Consider the following 21,454-nt stretch of genomic DNA (forward strand, 5'->3'; position numbering starts at 1 on the left):
GCTTTACTCTTAGTTAAATTATCCATATGTACTCGGAAACTGGTTTTATTTTTAATAAAAATTCTACAATTATAATATTTCTTGATTAAAAGTGAAGTAGTCTAGTGTCAATTAGATAAATATGAATTAAAACGGAAAGTGGCCTAAGAACGAGACCTTGGGGTGTGCAAAGAATTCAGATTTACTGTAAATTTGTATCGAAACTTATTTATATAAACTGGAATAACACCTGATGATTCAACTGGTCCTTTAAATAGCAACAATAAACATTTAGACTCGCTTCAAAACAAATACTTCCTGACATATTTCTTTCTGACAAAGAAAGCTTACAATTATTACTACAAGCTCGAAATTATACATGCAACTCACGAGTCATACCCATAATTCCGTTGTTCGTTCGAGTTCCTTAATCGTTTATTAAATAGCGTTATGAAAAATAAGCCATTGACTCCGATTCGAGGAGAGCCCATTCCGTAACTAATAGATGCATTACACGAACCCATCAATAACATCTTTCGGCGAGCCCACCTCGAAAACAAACAGTCGGCTATGGAATCCTACCAGTTCATCGTTTGTTTTTCAGAGTTCATCAACTCGCGAAAGAAACAAATCAACCGTTACGCATGGCAGGATGGCTAGATCAGAGTCGTAAATTTCGACAGAAAGAAAAACATTCACAACGAAGACAATACAAGTGTGGGAGACTGCAAAGGACAAAAACTGACCGAATAGATTGTTGATGCGGACGTTATTATAGTAATTATAAACAGATTTTATTCAGTAATGGGCGGGTTTGTTTCATTGTTCGAATAATTGCAGTCAGAAGACAGGGTGGAACAGATTAAGTGTATGTTCTTTCTTATACCATCAGGTTCATTTTAATCCACCCTGTACGCCCCTGTACCGCGTTCTTTTGTTTCCACAATTACTCTTCTAAGGTGTACTTTGTTTTGTCAAGGCCTGCCTCGAGATTTTCAGGAATTTCATCGGGAAAGCGTGAACGATCGTTTTTGGCACGTTCTGTTCGGTTTTGCGTGTTCTGGGGCAATTGGTGCTAATGGGTAGTTATTACTGCTAGATATGTTGTGTTTCCGTAATTGCGTAACTCGTTGGATTGCGATTTAAACACGTAACGTCAGAGTTGGCGTTGTAGGTCAGCGTTGCGATATTTTTTCGGCGTCTTGTATGGTGATGTGACATTGGAATGTGGTCAGTTTTGTGGATAAAATGTAAAAGAATTTGATGACGCGACATTCGAGTCAAAAATGTGTTCCAAGAACCAAAGGGTAGGTACGAAACAAGAGAAAATAGAGGTAATAAAATCGAGTTGTCAAACGAAAGATTTAAACAAAGTTAGTGGTGTTGATTATAAACGAAAATTAAATGTAAAACTAGAAAGAGAATAAAATGTTCGTTAAACAACAATCAAGAAAGAAGATGTAGAATTCTTGTCCTCGGGCAAGAATCAGGATCAGGATCAGATAAAAAATGAGCTCTGTGATAAAACAACAGAAACAGCCTACTATACCCTGTGTGAATGTGAAGAATTAGACCAAAGAAGACAGGTTCTTTGCAGACAACAAAAATTGGAACCAAATTTATCGCCTAACATATGTGAAAATGAATGACCCTAAAAATATGACCCCTAAACTTATAACACGATTTTGTAGTTTTTCACAATCTCGACACCTTTGCTTGTCATTTGCGTACTTTGACGTTTTATATCATTTTTCATTAAATGTCAATAAATACACAGTGCAATCGATTGGAAAAAATGTATTTAGCAAAATAGCCATTTTTTTTAAACTGCCTGAACCTAATACATCCGCAGAACATTGCTTCCGCAGTAGTTCCACAACCCTGCTAACTCTGGAAGTTTAGCCCAGTCATTATAGACATGAAAAAGCCTGTTTCGGGAAAAAAATACTATTAGAAGTTTCTCTGCGGAATATTGTTCGGAAGTCTGTTATAAATAAAATATCAAAAAATCAACTCGAGGCTAGTTGGGAAACTTTGTTTTAACAGTGGTCGAAGTTATGGAAAAGTGGTTTTTTGACTCACGTAAAAAAACTATTATTTATAGCGAAAAAAAGTTAGGTATTAAATAAGCCTATAAAATGAGAAAAGTCCGATTAAATTCCGATAATTTGTTTATGCACGAGAGCTCAAAAATGGTCGAAAATTGCCGTTTTTTTCAATAGCTAACAATTAATGCAATTTTCATCGCAGACACTTGTAATTCAGGATTTTTGAGGCTTTTTACACCCTTAATAAGTGGTAAAAATTTCAGTCCGAAATCTTCATTGGTTTGGCGTTGGAGGAATTTGTTATCTAAGAAGATGTTGTTTTCAATTCATTTTTCCGAAGCTCACAGGCGTCGTAGAGTTTCGATCATTAGTTGTTTTTGTACCTAAATAGTTGTATTGACCTATGCATTTACTGAGAATTTAGTTTTTCAAATTTAATTTGTTTAAAAATGACTGAAAATATGTTAATATTTATTAAATTGTTAAGATAGGTAATAATTATAAAATAAAATAGTAACCTCTATACTTTAGTTTTCTTCGAATTTAAAAAAAAATCGTTGTTGTAAGTTGATTAGAAGCTGAGATAATTTTTTTTATTTATTTAATCGCAGTGACCTTAATTATTAATATTAAGAGCCGAAATTTGGAGAGAGTATACATTAAGAGCTATATTTTCATGTCCTACATTAACATTAAGGTGAATTCAACTATTTAATTTCGAAAAAGAAGATAGCGGCGATGCGTTCTATTACTTGGTCTAGCGAACGAGTGGGGAAGGCGAGGCTTAGCATGCGCGCTTAACGATGTAATAAATATTAACATTTTTTCAGTCATTTTTAAACAAATTAAATTTGAAAAATTAAATTATCAGTAAATGCATATGTCAATACAACTATTTAGGTACAAAAACAACTAATGATCGAAACCCTACAACGCCTGTGAGCTTGGGAAAAATGAATTGAAAATAGCATCTTCTTAGATAACAAATTCCGCCAACGCCAAGCTAATGAAGTTTTTGGGCTGAAATTTTTACCACTTATTAAGGGTGCAAAAAGCTTCAAAAATCCTGAATTACAAGTGTCTGCGATGAAAATTGCATTAATTATTAGCAATTGAAAAAAGCGGACAATTTCGACCATTTTTGAGCTCTTGCGCATAAACAAATTATCGGAATTTAATCGGACTTGTCTTATTTTACAGATTTATTTAATACCTACCTTTTTTGTATAAACCTTTTTTTCTCTATGAATAACAGTTTTTTTACGCCAGTCGAAAAACTACTTTTTCATAATTTTGACCATTGTTTTAACAAAGTTTCCCAACTAGTCTCGAGTTGATTTTTTGATATTTTGTTTATAACACGTTTCGGAACAATATTCCGCAGAGAAACTTCTAATAGTATTTTTTCCCAAAAAAAACCAAAAAGAACGGCCCAAAAAAAATTAAGAAAATAAATAATTTTGGTAAAATTTTCCCTTGTTTGAATTTTTGGTTAAAAAAACCAATAAGAACCCCTAGCTATCAGCTATATCCGCGAACTACTAATGCTCATTTTCTGCCCTTGTGACACAATATAGTCGTCTATTGTTCTTGGGATTTTTAATCCTGTTAGGCTTCTTGTTTAAATGACGAAGAAAACAAGTGCAAGAGATGAAGAAGGTTAGTAAAATAACAACCCATGAAGTAGATATGGAACAAAAGAAGTGATATAGATTATAGCTGCAAAAAAATTCGAGAAAATTTTTGGAAAGAGCCATTAAAAAATCGTATTGAACTATTTGTCGTTCTGCCATTTGTTAATACTCCGACACTTTTAGTTTTACAGTCGATTGCAAGTACAGCGACGTCTCCTTTCGTCGAGTAGAGCCACAATTCAGAACTGACGCGAATTTATGGCTACGCTCCCGACAATACAAAGTACCAGAGTGCTTGCCTTGTATGACAAAGTAAAAAAGGCTACGGCCCATTAGGATTTATGCGCTGCGTTCGTGGGCGTAGGCCGCTTTGTCGGAGCGCCGGCCGGCTAAATCCGGCTGGTGTGCACTGACCTTACCGTGGCGGGCGTGGATCAACCTGACCTTGGCTAGCGGCCCTTGTCCAGGGATAACGTGGAGGCATACGGGGGAGCGGCGCAAAAATTCTCTCGCGAGTTGGACAGCTGCGATTTTTGATTGTGCATTGGCCTAACTTCAAATTTTGATTCGGACGAACAACGCTTCTTTTTCAAGATGCAGCAAATGCAAAAGTAACAGCACAAGTGTATATCGTTTTTTTTATTCGGGCTCACCATGTTGTAGCCCTCGAAGTTGAGAGATGAAAATATATTTTTTGTTGTAAAACTTAGCGATAGTTACTTTGGGGGTATAGGTCTATTTTTTAAATTTTAATAAGAAGTTATGATAATAATATGTATATTTTTTGTTTCCTATTTGTTTTTTAAACCTAAGGACTACCATATCTCTTTAGCCATTGAAAATATCGAAAAATTAAAACCAGACTTACTTTCTTATCCTTTATGTCTAATGCTTATTACAATATTACTACTAGATTTCGCTGAGGCTTAGAACAGAACCGCGCAGTCCACCATATGGCACATCCATAGCCGTCTAATTTTTACCGTTTCGACTAGGAAATAAACACCTACAACAGTACTTGTCGAAAACGGAACAATAACCCGCGAACTCCACTTATTAGACTTAATGACGTCAGGGCCTCGTCATTTTTTTTAAAGACGGAACAAAGGCTGCTCCAGTCACCCAAAGGCGGGTCGCCCCGTCGAGAAGGTCGTTTGTTGGCCCCTGCGTAACCGGTCGCCTGTTTCGCATATCGAGAAATTTAATGGATCGCCATCGTATGGGCATGGGCTGTTGTACGTGGAACTGGCCATCGGATCCATCAGGGTTATTTGCAGGCGTGTTACCTCAAGGTCTGGGGTGTCTTAGGAGTGGTTGACAAATTAATATGACGGGGAATCGAAGGTCAGACGCGGGCTTTGTCGCTGCTATGATACAGCGAAATTATACTGTGAAGTTTTATATAAAAAAATGTTTGAATGACGTATTTACAAGCCGTACAACGGTCGAGAGAGAGAGAGAGAGAGAGAGGCGTTAACGAAATTTTAGTATGACAGCTAGTACAGTAAATAATATCGCATTGCTGTTAAAAATTTTGCCACTGGCGTCTCAGGGGGTGAAAACACTGAAAACTGGATTGAAATGGGGAAATAGTGGCTTATTTACTGTCAAATTAATATTAAAATATAAACATACTGCTAGAACAATATAGACCATCTCTTTACTTCCAAATACTTCCACCGTCGTCTGAGGAAGGTGAAAATTGGATTGGAAAGGGATAAAAATGATTTTTTTTAATCGATAGGGATATGTTCGGGTGTGATGTACGGCTTGCCCAAATTTGTCATGTCCGTGAGTTTTAGTTGCGCAGTACCAGCTTTACCAGACTAGCACCGGTGCTCATTCTCTTACAGTCCTATTTTTATGCTTGTCAGTCCGCTAGCTTGTACAATATTGTCTGCGGTTGGAGTTGTTAAAAAATCCTGCTTGTTTTGCGGCTCAAAATAAGTCGATTTAACTAAACTTGCCTTAGTCCAAAAATTGATAATAACGGAGTTGTTTGAGAAAAAAAAAATTAATTTAAGAAATTTTTATCTAATATGAGTAGTCTTACCTCAGGGTAAGGTTCTGAAAAGATTAGTTTTTTGACTTTAAAATATTGGTACTGATAAATAAATTTAGATACGTAATCTTGAGAAGGAAAAAACATACAAAATATATTTGAATTTTAACTGACCGCAGTTATTCTATTTCTCGTAAAAATAGTTTCTAATTCATTTAATTACTCTGATCCAATATATTTCAAATTAAAATAAAAATTATGTGATTAATTTATTTTACTATCTGTTCCTAACTTGTCATCTGTCATATAACTCCTTGTTGTTTGTCTCCTTGCGCATATTTCTATATTACTATTTCCTGTCGGTGACTTGGATTAGATCTGTGTTGACTCGATACTCTATAACAGTTAACTCTGTTTTGTTATTGGACTTAAGTTTCTATTGTCCGTAATCTTCAATTAACTTAGTTCTTGAGACAGTTTTTTTCTACTCCTTCTTATAAATGGTTGTTCTTTATTGGATACATTTATTTCTTTCTGGCAATCAAATTATCTTCCTTTTAAATTAAAAATTTTATTTTCAAAACTTTTGCTGTCAGCTCTTCCAATTTATTTTTTTTTCTTAGTTACCTCACTCTTTTTCTTTCCATGTCCCACAATTTTTTTTAAATCACTTTCTAATTCTAGTAATCAAAATTTTTATTAGCAATCAGATTTTCAATTTCGAATATACTTTATTACATTATATTTCCTTAAATTTTGTTTGAAATTTTAATATACCAATTTTTCTTTATTTTATCTATTCTTTCTCAATTTCAACCATCTACTGTATTCCTATCGGTCACACTTACTCAACTTATAATTTATTTCTTTAAAATCAATTTTACCAATTTTATTTCACCAAATTTGCCTTTCTCTTTGATTTTTTAAAATCTTTGCCCCAACTCATTCCATTACAATATATTTATTTATGAAAAAAATAGGATTTGTTAAGGGCATAATTAAAATTTTCTGTAAATTCGAAGATAATCGGCCTACTTTGATATTTTCTAATATTATAAATCATTGAATAGTAAAATCAGAACCGATTACCACTAAATTTGGGACATAAATAACTTTTTTAATATTTTTTTCTGATCTCTTACTCAAAAAACCTACATGAGATGCAGAAATTGACAAAATTGAAATGGACAATTGCTTCCTTTGGAACATAGAACTAAATTTTCAATTTGAACAACTTTTTACAATTAAATTTTTCGGTCTACGAAAATAGTGCTTTAAAATAGGTATGTATGTTTTATGCCCCCAATAAGTCCTACTTAATTTTTCAGAAATAAAAATGTTTCAATATCTTTTTTAATCAAACAGGATTATTTCTCAAAATTACAAATTCAAACACTGGTCCTGACAATCTGGAAACATCCTGTACAGTTGACTAATTTAAAATTACGTTTTTTCATTTAAACAGAACTATTTTTTTTGTAAGAATAACTTTTCCAGAAAAAGAAAAATAAAAAAGTTTGTCCTCTTTTCAACTTTGCAATCGGCAACAAAAATTAAACTGGATCGAAGTAGGACAATATTAAAGTTTTTTTGTTTTTTTTTATCTATAAAAGATCAACACAAAAAAACCTAACAGTTGTTGCGACGACCATATGGATAAAGAATTGGATCTTCGCATGGCCTGTCTTTCATTTAGAATCTACTTAGAAAAATTGCACTTGTTCAATCGAATATTCCGAATTTTGCATTTGTAATGAGTATTTTGCTAAAAACAAATCATTTGTTTCCCTGGTAATCACCACTTAAAATACACAACGGCGGCTTTGGAAACTTAAAAGATGATATATTGGTCCGCTTTGCGCAAGGAATGTGGCAAGACCAGAAGCAGTTCATTTGAATGTCACCGAATAAGGTCTCGATCTCGCAGATGTTATCGTTAAGACAATTCTGGTTATTCGTGGTCTTACTTAATTCCATGATTTTGCACCTCACGCTCAAAGCAGACAGGATTTTGACCTTTGATAATTCAGAAAGAAGAACTAGGACTATTTGTCATGATATTAAATGGAGATTAGATCAGAATATGACCATCTGGTTTTCCTGATTTTGTATCAATTGAATAATGTGGTTCTAGTGTTTTTTTTTGGCTGTTATAATTCAAAATTATTTCTAATGTTATTTTCGAAGACAAATATTCTGTATGAAAAAATATGTGTATATGTAGACAAAGGAACATAGCAGAATTTTTACGAAGGTCGCTACAGTTCATCGACAGGGTCACAGGATATATCAGACCCGTTGTTCGAATCGCGTCGTGCTAAAATGGTAATTTTTAGAATCTTTTTTGTGATATTCTCCACACGTATTCAAAGCTGACATCACCCTCGAAAATGCTACCTGTCTGGGTTCCGTAAAACCACATGATGAGTAATACAGATTTAGACTATTTCAGGATTCAGAAATACTAAGAGTTCGATTTTAGTCAAAGATAAACCTAAATATTCATTGCGGTCATAAAACTTTTAACGATTGTAACGAAAGTACACCACCATCACGTATGTCGTCTATTGGAAACACAAAAATACAAAAATGGTGGTCTGTGGTCTGTTCTTTTGATGAGACTTTGCAATTGATATGTTTTAGGACCCTCTGAAGACGAACGAACCTTTGATAGGCAAGAAGCAGAAGATCAGAAGTGGGATTTTTAAAAATACATCTTTACATGGTATTGTTGAAATGTTTTAACGAAGATAAAATATAAAAATGTGTTTTTCATTTATTTTCCTACGAAATTATACATATACCTTGAAGTAAATCATTTCAAAATCGTCCTCCCATTCGTGTCACATCCAAATATAGTCATCATTAGATCCTAATTAGCCTTTATTTATAAATAGTTTTACGAGATTACGTTTTTATAATCAAGCAGGTATTTAAGAAAACCGGTTGTGCTTGGTATAACTTCTGCACAGGTTGTTGATTCCGATTTTAAAGTAAATAAGAGTACACTAACTTTCTAGATGTGTTGACCTGAAATCGGCCTTTAAGGAAATTACATTTTGCTAAACAAAGCTATTTTGACAGATTGATTTTTGTTATTCTAATCGGGATTTTGGTGGTGAATATTTTTATTTTCCTGAAGAGTCGATTGCATAATATAAACACGTGCGCGTACCTTGGTACAAAACTGTAAATTTTTACATAACCAGTTTATAGAAAACCACAAAGCACTGCCTCATCTGTGACTACATATTTCAGTAACTCCGTCCACATTGTTATTCAAAATGCAGTTTTATTGTACTGCGATTTATTGAGCAGGCGAGTAATAAATCTTGGTAAGCTGTGAATTAATGAGAGAAACTTCGGTGTACAAGACAAAATCGACGGGGTAACGCGATATAAAGTAAAAGAGCAACAAAACAGCGGAATATCAATTGGCAATCTTGATGTTATAGTGAGGTAAAAATAGTTATGTTTTCGATATTTCATTATTAACGTGGCTGTTCCCACAAAAGAGAGTTTTCTACAACTTTGTTTCTGGTATCGAGGGACATTTTGCTTTTAAAATAGAGTAAAAAATAACAATACCCAAGTTGAACAGTCTAGTCTTAGTCTCCGATAATGTATCGTTATTGTTCATAAATCTAGAGGTGTTTAAAATATTTAGCTTTACTCACCTTAGTTTTAGACCAAGAAATAAAGGTGAAAAATCATGGAGAACTAGTGAAAATTACTGGGCGTGATTTTATTGTTGGAAAGTTTTGGAAATAATAATACAAAATGCGTCTCTTCAAATGGGTCATGAAAAAAGTATAGCGTCATTGTTTTTTATCAACAAATGGGTAAAAAATTCGTCATTTTTCGTTCTACGCGTTATTGTAAAAAAAAACTATTAATCTAGAGAAACTCATATTTAAAATGAGACTTTATAAGTTAAAATTGCTTTATAAACAAAAAAGTTATTGCAAAATTAAACGGAAAAAGTGCTTTTTCTTTAATTGTTAATAACTTTTTAAATGATTAATAAAATTTTACCAAATTTTCCCAAAATATGAGTTTTTATATGATTAAGAGACATGCAAAGTATGGGCTCGATCGGTCAAATAGTTTTTGCAAAATTCCATTTACTTATCCCATGTTTGCAAAAAGGCCTATTTTCAAATGACTATTCCGGGGGCAGGGTTATGACTAATACATTCTTTTTGGGCTCATTTTCTTCGAAGGGACACCAAGTATCCTCTAGTTAAAAAAAAATATATTTTTTTCAAATTTAGTTGTATACAGGGTGTCTCATAATTAGCTGCCATCCCTGAACAGGCCGATTCTATGATCAAAACTAAGTAAAAAAGTTCATATGAACATGGGTCCGGAAATGCTTCCTAAGGGCACAGGGACCCATTGAAGAGGGAGGAATGGAAATCATTTTTTTGCAATATCTCTCAATCGCGTTGTGATAAATGAATGAAATTTGGTATACACAGCTAAATTTTGATGAGCAATTTGATGGACTAATCCATTTATTTCCACAAGGTCCATTGGGGTGGGTACGGGGGGGCCCTTGGTACTTTGCGTGTGTAACTTTTTCATCTTTGACTTTTTAACAAATTGGACAGCAAATTCCGTTTTCCCGAACTGTTTTACGTTAAAAAGGTACTCTTGTTTCAAATCGTTATCTTTAACGGTTTCTGAGAAAATCGCTCTTGAATTAATCCCACTTTGGTCAATTTCATAGTAATTTAAACAAAAAAAATTTTTTTGTTTAAATTTAATCTAATTTTAATAAAAAAATAATAATAAAAAATTAAATTAAATAAAAATTAATCCTTTAAATGGAAAAGAGAGGAAAGGAAAATTATTATTATTTTTTTTTGTTTAAATTACTATGAAATTGACCAAAGTGGGATTAATTCAAGAGCGATTTTCTCAGAAACCGTTAAAGATAACGATTTGAAACAAGAGTACCTTTTTAACGTAAAACAGTTCGGGAAAACGGAATTTGCTGTCCAATTTGTTAAAAAGTCAAAGATGAAAAAGTTACACACGCAAAGTACCAAGGGCCCCCCCGTACCCACCCCAATGGACCTTGTGGAAATAAATGGATTAGTCCATCAAATTGCTCATCAAAATTTAGCTGTGTATACCAAATTTCATTCATTTATCACAACGCGATTGAGAGATATTGCAAAAAAATGATTTCCATTCCTCCCTCTTCAATGGGTCCCTGTGCCCTTAGGAAGCATTTCCGGACCCATGTTCATATGAACTTTTTTACTTAGTTTTGATCATAGAATCGGCCTGTTCAGGGTTGGCAGCTAATTATGAGACACCTACTACAATTGTTACCAATTAGAAGGCACTTTTTTCCTTAATAAACAAATAAAATAACTCCGCAAGTTTCTACGACCAATAGGTCCGGAGTTAGCAATATTTTTTTAAGTCACAGAGCAATTTGTTGTAAACATTAAGACCTGAAATTTTAACATTTTGTAAATGAAGGTTTAAACTTTATGCCCTGTTAATTTTAATTGAATTTGCCCATAATTGATCAATCCAGAGAAATTTAGAAATTGTCGCATAAATTTCATTCTGCAAAATAATTTTGGATTCGTTCATTTTGAAGAAGAAAGTTATATAATAATCATCTCTCCAATTTATCTTTTTTTTCGAATATCAAGTCAGAGAATTTCAGAGGAGCGTTTTTCAACTGTTAATATCTCGAAAACAGTTGAATGTATAAAAAAAAACTTAATAGGAAAAGTTTTATAACTAGAAGTTCTTTCCAATGTCGAGAAAAAAATGGGTGAATATACACCAATTATTTTATCCTTCACTTGAGTGACATTAACTGAAAATTTAACACCTTATCACAATTTAATTATTTTATTAACAATTTTCATTTTGACAAACAATCTGGTACTCAGTGTTATATTATAAAGATTTTCTCATCCTTAAATTAGGACATTAAATTTATATAAACTCTCTTTTGAAGACGAAATCTCTTTAATTTGAAATATGAAATAGTTTTTGATTTTATCAATGATAGTCACAAATAAAGGAACATCGACTAGACTATAAAGCTTTACGCTGATGTGAATAATTGAAAATATATTGCAAAGCCGCTATTTATGTTACATGCAATTTTGCAAAAATGTAAAAGAAATAACTAAAGATGAGTAGTGTGCAGGGAGATAATTTCTAAGCGTTTCGGCAGCTTTGAGGTTAACTTCAGTATTTTTATGCTACAATACTTACCTTCCCCCGTAAATATTTTCAGTGAGTGGCACACTTTCATCGTCTGAAAAGTTGTCGTCGCTGTAGTTTTCGCTCCTTAGGCCGGTGGAAGTCATTTCTGAAAAAAAAACCAAACACTAAAATCTGTAATCGCTTAAAAGTTATGTTAATATGTGTTTAACAAAATTTTCTTTATAATTAAAAAAAAAATACCTCTTGAAAATAGTAGCTTGAAATATTTAACCGTGATGGTTTGATTTTAAAACATTGTATTGGTCTTTTCAATATGAAATATTTTTTAATATTAATTACCTAATTAAACTCCTGACACCAATATTTAAAAGTATACACGACAGTAACAGTTTCCTAATAGCGCTGCTGAGTGAAAATATTGTTATTAACGCTATAAAAATAATGTTGGGAGCTAAGTATAAATATTTTTGTTTCGTTTAGAATTCATAACAATTGAACTCAGGTGTATAAATATTACGTAATATTTTATTGAAGCATCAGATGACTTTAAAGCGCAATTTCTCAAAAACTATTTGAGATATCAAGGAAAATCAAACAACAGGGAATTCGTTTTTAAAAGGGCTGTCGAACGAGGTCTCACTCCGTATATCTTACTATTAAAAAAAAATAGTGTAATATCCGGAACGCCACAAGTGCCACCTATGCGTGGGTTATAACAAAAAACTAATTATTTCGGCATTTTGCAAACATATATGTAATAAAGTTTTATTAATTTTATTCCAAACTTTTGGGATACGATATATGTTATAGATATGGTGTCATCTGAAATAATGTACGTACTACTTTGCTGTGTTTTCGAGATACAGGGTGTTGAAATTATAAACAATATCACATTTTTTTTAAATATATTTGAAGATCTCTGAGATAGATTTACTCCAGTAGAATTAATCATAAAACTTGAACACTTGAAAATTAATGACCGCAAAAAACCTATGATTTTCGCCCTCTCGGGAATTCGCTCTTTTTGCATTAAATACAGCTTATTTATACAGTAATTGAAAAAAGAGAAATCACCTAGCCCTCTTTGGTTCCAAGATAACTTTTCTTTTATAATGTAATGTAAAAAGATTCAATGTATTAAGGAGGTATATCGGGGTCCGACGGAAGTGAGGATCGCAGGGGGGTCCTATGCTTTTCTTATGGGACTAAAACCCGCTGCCAACTTGAGAAAATTAAATTCTATTAAAATTATTTGCGATAAACATTATCTATATGCACATAGCATACATATTGAAAATTAACAACATAAAAATATCATATTTAAGTAGTTTTAAATGATATTTAATGAACACATAAACACTATGTAGATGTGGCAACAACGCTAATAATCGAGTGCAGTTGTACACACTGCCAACCTACAGACCTCGGACATCGGAGATATTGCGCGTCAAATTCGGGTAAAGATGCGTACGCGTTCAAAAATGTATTGTGTGTAAACTATGTAAAATATAATTATTATATATAGCAAATATATCGTATTATCCTCGCGAAGATTTGTATCCTTTNTTTTCAGTTTTGAGAAAAAAATTTTTTTCGCCAAGTTACATAACCTTGAATATAGCAAAAGTACGTGTTTTTTGCACTTTTAGGTTAGAATATCTCGGAAACCTAGGGTGATGGATCAATTCTGAGGCCAGATTCGGATTCAGCGCGCCAAATGCCTTCGGAAGCGTAGTGTCTGATCTCTGGAATTTTTTTTTTTGAAATTTTGTCGGCCTGTGTTATTTAATAGTGTCTCAATCGCTTCACGCAGATTTATTTAAAAAAAATTATGTCATATTTAAGGAGTTGATCGTATGTGAAATAAGCCTAGGAATAAAAAAAGACAATCGATAAGTCGTAAAATAATAGCGCCCACATCAATTTTACAAAAGAATTGTCATTTGGACGTTTTTATGAGATTAATGTAAGCACTATAAATTTATTTATTGTTTATATCTTTTCTAGACATTATATAACGTTAATATGACCTGCACTGTCTCATAAATTGAGTAAAATGGCACAACTACAATAACCATAAACTCCTACTAGCGTCTATCAAAATATACCAGTATCGAAATTGGATTTTCATAGATCTTCTGGGAAAACCAGTGAATTCATTAAAGTCACCGTTGTTCATTAGTTTCTGTGTCCTGGAGATTCTTCCTTGTAATTTTGATGACAGCAGCCGTAAAGATCGCAACTACGATATAGACCGGGAGATATTAGACTGAAGTTCGACGACGTCTTTCTCGTTTATGCCTCTGAGAGTACTGACAGGTAACCGAGAGATAAGTGCAATAAACTAAATTTAAAAGATGGACTGCGGGACACCTTTGTGAAAATTCAATTTTCCTTTTCAAAAAAATAATGTGTACAGCGACGTATTTCTCACTTATGCCATGTTCGTAAGTTGAAGAGAAGTATCGATTTTATCACAAAATTTTTTTGGCATAAGTGTCGCAAGGGACCTAAAAATGGAAAACTTTGTAAGAAAATGTGGAAAAACATCTTTATTTGTCTACCAATTTCTCATTAATGCCAATTAGAAATATGACATTATTATATTCGAAAAGCTCATAAAAAACATTGGCATAAGTCCTACTAAGGACTAAAGAAAATAGAGCTTTGGAAAAGCTGCGGAAAATTTTTATTTTCATTCTATAACTTTCTCATTTATGCCGTTGAAAATTTATGATACTTACTATAAATAATGTACTGTGTCAAGTAGGCATCACTCCTCTATGGGTTCAATATGAAGGCATAAGTCTCAAAGTTGTAGGAAAATTCATGAAAATTTTTACGTCTTTCTCGCTTATGCCATTTTGCATGCACGTAGGAAACTACATTATAAAGTCATATAAATGTAGGCATAAGTCCACATTGGATTTTCATGTTGTAAATTAATTTGAATTTTAATATGAGTCAGGTCGACAAAGTAGAAAAATTATAGAAAATTGCCACAATTTTCTCGTTTATGCCGTTTTGTACACGAGTAGAAAATATTATTAAAAGCCACTTTCAAGAGTGGCATGAATGCCACAAGGTACCGTCGTATGTAAAATTTTTTAAAAAGTTGTCAAAAATTACAAATTGCGGTTATTTCCTCGCCTGCGCAATTTTCGATATACTTAAATTAATTTAAAAAATGTATGATAAATAATGCAAGTGTCGGAGAAGATATCTATATAAAAAATGAATATTTCTAACTATAAAAGGGAATAAAAAATTTAAAATAAAAAAAATTTCATGAAAAAGAGAAAGCTTTATATTGGGTTTAGTTTGATTTTTCGACATGTTATTTTTTATTACGATAATTCTTAATAACTTATAATAAAGCTGGTAGTAAGGCCTTTATTTTGATCCGTTTTCATCAAGAGCTGCAGATAAAACTGTTTGAAATTTGAAAATGTAAAAAATCATAAAACCGAAAAAACTTTTTATTTTTGATATGCTTTAATTTTAAGTTAATAAAAATTTGTATTATTTTAAGTGTTATTGTTTGTGTTAGTTATAATTAAAAATTAGTAATTCAAAGTCTTTGAGGAAGCATTCTGACAATTGAGTTGGCAGCGGTTTTTCAATTCAATTACTATTACTTAAATAAATCTTTTAATATAAAAATAAAATGTATAAAAGTACAAATTAAGTAATTAAGGTACAAAGTACCAGAAACAAAAAACAAAATTCAATATACATGATATTAAATCAGTTATAAATCAGTTTCTTCCCTATGTATTCTAGCTTAATTATTTCTTCTTCTTCTTCTTCTTCTTCTACCTTAGTCGGCTCAATTCAAGTAGATCATCCTTGCACTGAAGCGGTTAATTCAAATTATATAATATTTTTAATTTTTAAAATTTAAATATATTGTTCATAAATACGTATGGTCTATTGTGATAAAATACTCTACTCATTTACGAACAAACGAGAAATTTGTGGCAATATTATATAATTTTTCTTTTTCTGATCATGACTCAAAGAATAATTAAAAATCATTTCTAATATGTGGGGACTTAAGCCGAAATAGTTTATTATTAACTTTCATTAAATACATGAATTACTTATATTTATAAAAATTAAAAATACGCTAAATGCAAGTAAGTATAAGTATTTCGAAAATTGCGTAGGCGATGAAATAAACTTTTTAAAAATTTTTACATACGACGGTACCTTGTGGCATTCATGCCACTCTTGAAAATGGCTTTTAGTAATATTTTCTACTCGTGTACGAAACGGCATAAACGAGAAAATTGTGGCAATTTTCTATTATTTTTCTACTTTGTCGACCTGACTCGTATTAAAATTCAAATTAATTTACAACATGAAAATCCAATGTGGACTTATGCCTACATTTATATGACTTTATAATGTAGTTTCCTACGTGCATGCAAAATGGCATAAGCGAGAAAGACGTAAAAATTTTCATGAATTTTCCTACAACTTTTCAAAAAATTTTTAGCATATAGTCCTCACCAGGGACTTATGCCCTTTAAAAAAAATGAATACTTTCATTTTTTTCTTTGCAATAAGCTTTAATTTATTCACGAGAAAAACGTTGACCAAAACGAAAAATTTTCCGCAGCTTTTCCAAAGCCCTATTTTCTTTAGTCCTTAGTAGGACTTATGCCAATGTTTTTTATGAGCTTTTCGAATATAATAATGTCATATTTCTAATTGGCATTAATGAGAAATTGGTAGACAAATAAAGATGTTTTTCCACATTTTCTTACAAAGTTTTCCATTTTTAGGTCTCTTGCGACACTTATGCCAAAAAAATTTCGTGATAAAATCGATACTTCTCTTCAACTTACGAACATGGCATAAGTGAGAAATACGTCGCTGTACACATTATTTTTTTGAAAAGGAAAATTGAATTTTCACGAAGGTGTCCCGCAGCCCATCTTTTAAATTTAGTTTATTGTACTTGTCTCTCGGTTACCTTTCAGTACTCTCAGAGGCATAAACGAGAAAGACGTCGTCGAACTTCAGTCTAATATCTCCCGGTCTAATAGCCCTTCTCCATGTTGGAGGTGATTGCGAATTGCAGAAAAATGTTTGTTATTGATTCAACGCATCCGGCTGTATCGTGGGAAAATATCGAGTGGATAAATATAAGCAAAAGGACGTCCTTCTAACCGGCTACCGTCATGTGGGAGTAGATGAGGCGATACAATGCTCGAAACCACAAAGGAGTCATAATAATAAAATTAGTAGTTCGTTTGAACTTGTAGGAACATTGACAAAAGATCTTACATTTGTGTGGATGTTGATGAAATATAAATTAATTTGTCAAAAGTTCAAAAGATCATTGGCGTAGGAATTTTTTATACGGTTGTATTTAACATTGCATCTCTAATGGACATATTTAGAATTATTTTTTATTTACTTCACTGAGCTGTTGTAAGTTTGCTTTAATGAGGGAAGTCATCGATTAAATGTCTGACTGCTAACTGGAATTTCCATATTTTTGTTTGGGCCACCCTGTACAACTGCGCTTCGTAATCAGAGCGTAAAATACGTAGCACTCAACATATTAATAATCAATTAGTTATTAAAAATAACAACAACCATATTACGGTAATATTTATAACACAAAATCCTGTTCTAATCAGTGTAGCGTTGCAAAAATTGTTACGAGTAAGAAACGAAGTCTATTAACCAGTTAAGAAAATTTCGAATTCCTTTTATCAAGTTAGCGGAGAGTGAGACATTCGATGCGAGAGCCTGCAATGTTAGTTGCCGATAATACAGGCGATAATTGGGTGTATAATTGAATTATGAAATCAAATTGTCGCTGGACTACTTTCTATTGTTAGATATCTGATTTCGTTTGTTTTCATGCGCTTTGGTATACTGATCCACATGTATCTCTTTGAAGCATAAGTTGAATAAAAGCAGTATTTTTTTTATTGTCATGTTTTAAACAATTGAAAATCGTTCAATACTCTTTGGTATCTACTTATAATCTCCTAGACTGATGTTTGGTAAACTAGGAGGCCTAATATGTAATTATTTCTCTTCCACTTCACTTAGCAATTCAAAAAGTTAAATAATAATCCTAGAATTTGTTTTTCAAGTTTGTAGTTACACGTAGAATGAGCTGTGTATGTTAATCTTTTGAAATACTACTAGTTATAAGCTGATACAATCCCAGATCAAGTATTTAATACAACGGTTTAAAAGTGAAAAAAAAGTGTATTATGTAGACTGTCAAGCATTTAACTTTGTGCTAAAGCTCTTGTGGTATTCGATAATTTTCATTTATTTCATGAATATTAAACAACGTAGAAAAAAATCGTGTATAAACTGCATCGTTAAACACTTTTTTTTTAATATATTCATGGTTGAGATTAAACCTTACCTTGACTTTTCTAACGGTAACTTGTCGAAACTTGTATTAAAAACATGAACGTAACATATTGACAAATGTATCAAATTTTTCTGCAAGGTCCTTCCTGATATGTGGTACGAGAAAGACGCAAACCAGCTGGTTCTGTTAATTGAAAAAAATAAGGAAATGTTTGTAAGTAAGCAGTTCTGTAACGTGCATAGCCATAACTAGGAGTTAGGTGTGGTTGATTCCGTTTGCAGCAAAAACTAGTTAGTCGCGGATTGCTGTTACACAATCTACACCCGTTACTTCGCCTATACAGAGCGTTTACCCATTGGAAACCACAATTTGCGAACTACGTTTTCAGATTCAGTCAAATAGTAGCAATCACAGGATCACCTTGGATTGTTTTTTGGAAAATTTAGGTAAAGCGTTATATATTTAAAACTACTTATATGAGTTAGTCAACTTTTTTCAAAAATATTTCCAAGGGGTTTTTCGTTGTGACAGTTTTTGACTTGTTAGTGTTAATTTTCGTGCTCTTGTACCAAATCTCATAAAACTTTCTATAAACAAATTAAGAAAATTCACCATTCTTTCCAATCTAGAACATACTTAGGCTCCTATGTAGTAAAAGAACGGTAACAAGCAGTCTAGAAACGTACAATAATTAAAAACTAGTGTATAACCAACTATTTGCATTAGGCATGATTTAAATAAAGCTAATAGGTGTGTAGCGGCAGCAAAATGTCAAATAATTATTCAGTCTATCTGAATGCCGTGGTTTCCAAGGTAAAAACTTTTACTTTGCCTTTATCAGATCCAGTTATTATGAGAGGAATTTGAAATAAATCGCAAGAATGTAATGACTGCAAACAGATGAAATGAACAACATTGTTTTAAGATTTTTCGGTAGAGCTTTCACAAATTTGGATCAAATCATCCTCGATTGTTTTGGATCCCAGGAAAAGATCCATATCTCGATGTAAATTCTTGTTAAATTGGGATAAACTTATGTAATTCCCCTATAACGAAAAAAAGTAGATTTCTAGTGTCATTATATTCCCTAAGTTGAAGAAACTTTACACAAGTCATATATATTTTCCTAAAATGTCTCATGACTACGTCATTGGTACTTTCCATGATTATCACTTGATTTGGTGGAAATATTTTACAAAAAATGCATACCATAATTACTTCTTCCTTTGATACCCGGCTGTTGAAAGCGAACGTGTTTAGTTCCGTTTTCCTTGGTTAATATCGACGTCTAACCACAACCCACACTCTGCTATAACGAAAAAATTAAGGTCTGCACTTTGACTCACTAATTAGTGTAGAGTTCTGCGACCTTGCTATAGTCGCCAGAATCCGCTACAGTGCTGGACCTAAATTATTTTAGCTCTTCAAAGTCTTTTTAAAGGTTACTCACAGGAGTACAGTCTAAACAAATTATTTGTTATCAAATGTATTATTTCAAAGAACAGAATGTCAAATAAGTGTATAAAGACATAGTAGTTTCATTCCAACCTATCAGCGTGATAATTTAAGGAAAAATAAATAGAATTGGATTAATTTAATAATTATTATCTCTATTGTTAATTAAAAGGTAGCGGGTATTTATTTCCTTGACCTTTGGCTCAAAGGTATGCATGAAAAAGGAACTAGTGTATTTATGGACCGATTTACATAAAATTCGCTTTTCACACAACAAACAACATTCTTCCGTATTGTAATTGTTTTGGATTAATTTATATTATTATGTTAATCCTCAAATCTATTTTGTAAAGCGAAGAAACTTTTACTTTTATGGAAATTGCCGATGGAACATTTGTATGCGTACAGGTGACCGATTCAGTAGAAAGTTTTTGAATAGTATCCAGGAAAATGACAGGAATGTTCAAACGTTGTATATTCTGTGGCAATACAAAGCTCGAGAATGTGGCTTTTCAGACGAGATACATGTAACTATTTTTTCGTCCATAGTCGTCCAGACGCAACTAATAAAACTTCGTTTTGAAAAAGTATGGATAATTTTAATAATTGGTAATATTTTCTTACATCAGGAAGAAGTGCAACGCAAGAGTGAATCTAGAATTGTTCATCCCGTTGGTACTGTCAACTAAAAATCCCTAAATCTTAGAGTCGTTAATATTAGTGATTCGTTTACAACGAACAATGACAAACCGTTCATTGGCTGAATAAAGTCTCTTGAAAAATTACACCAATCAGAAACAGAATGTTATGTTTTAATGTAACATTGATCTTATTATTTTAATAACTTTTAATTTTACCAAAACTGCGAAGGAAATAGAAATACTGTTTCGAACAAAATTACTGGCTACGTGTCTTGAAATCATTTATGAAGGCAAGGCACTGTATACAATACGAGGGTTTATAATCTGGAAGAAATTAGAAAAATTTTAATTGCGTTCCGTTATATTTTCCTAAACATTCCATAGTCTTTAGAAGTTAACAATCAAAACGCATTTAAAGTGACGTTATTTTATCACCATGAGAAACTCGATTATTGTCAAATTGTCAAGTGATACCAACCTAACTTAATTTTAAACTAAAGAAAATTTGTCAAGCAACTAGATTCTAGTTTTGTTTTATATTGGCAACACTGCAAACTCTTGTTACCATTGATTTTATAAGCTAGATGCTTGTTACAATTAGTGTCGTATCCTCGGTCACACTTTCTTGTCACGTGTCGTGCCCGGTTAAATTGAATTATCCGAACAGTCCGCTGAGTATCTCCATCTGAAAGACCGATATCGGACATCGCATGGTAACAGCAGTAAAAACCACTTAGACGCGATTGGTATCTGCGGAGAACAAAGAGAAGGCGCTGGAATTTCAAAATCGCATTCAAGGAAACACATTTTTTATTGGGAGGCCCCGCCCGAGCGGGATAGGTGCGATTAACGCCAAGAATGGACGTGTTATGGGACAAAGTGAAGCACATTGTTGTATAGAGCAGTGGAGCGTTATTCTGTCATGAGATCGTAGGCAAATTTGTTGAATTTGGGGCTCCACAGATGTAAAATACTTCAACCATAAAATTTGTGCGGGGAGGGGGCGGCTTACTACTATTATTTATGCCAAATGGCAGAGTTGTATTATATCTGCTAATAGATGTTCTGTACTAGACTTACTAGCTTGAAATTGGGAACATTTTGAACATCAATTTGGCATCTGAGCAACAATCGCTAAT

General features: G+C 32.6%; 1 protein-coding gene across 2 annotated transcripts in view; it reads right to left on the bottom strand.

Moving 5' to 3' along the window:
- The window catches only part of LOC108904526, a 61,765-nt gene that overhangs the window by 11,116 nt on the left and 29,195 nt on the right, over positions 1–21,454 (bottom strand). For both annotated transcript variants that reach the window (XM_018707121.2, XM_018707120.2), the window contains exon 2: positions 11,916–12,012. In XM_018707121.2, coding sequence (XP_018562637.1) covers positions 11,916–12,010 — 95 coding nt within the window. In that variant the 5' untranslated portion in view covers positions 12,011–12,012. The remainder of the gene's footprint in view (positions 1–11,915; positions 12,013–21,454) is intronic.

This window comes from Anoplophora glabripennis, unplaced genomic scaffold, assembly GCF_000390285.2.
Source record: "Anoplophora glabripennis isolate ALB-LARVAE unplaced genomic scaffold, Agla_2.0 scaffold112, whole genome shotgun sequence".
Taxonomy (NCBI): Eukaryota; Metazoa; Arthropoda; class Insecta; order Coleoptera; family Cerambycidae; genus Anoplophora; species Anoplophora glabripennis.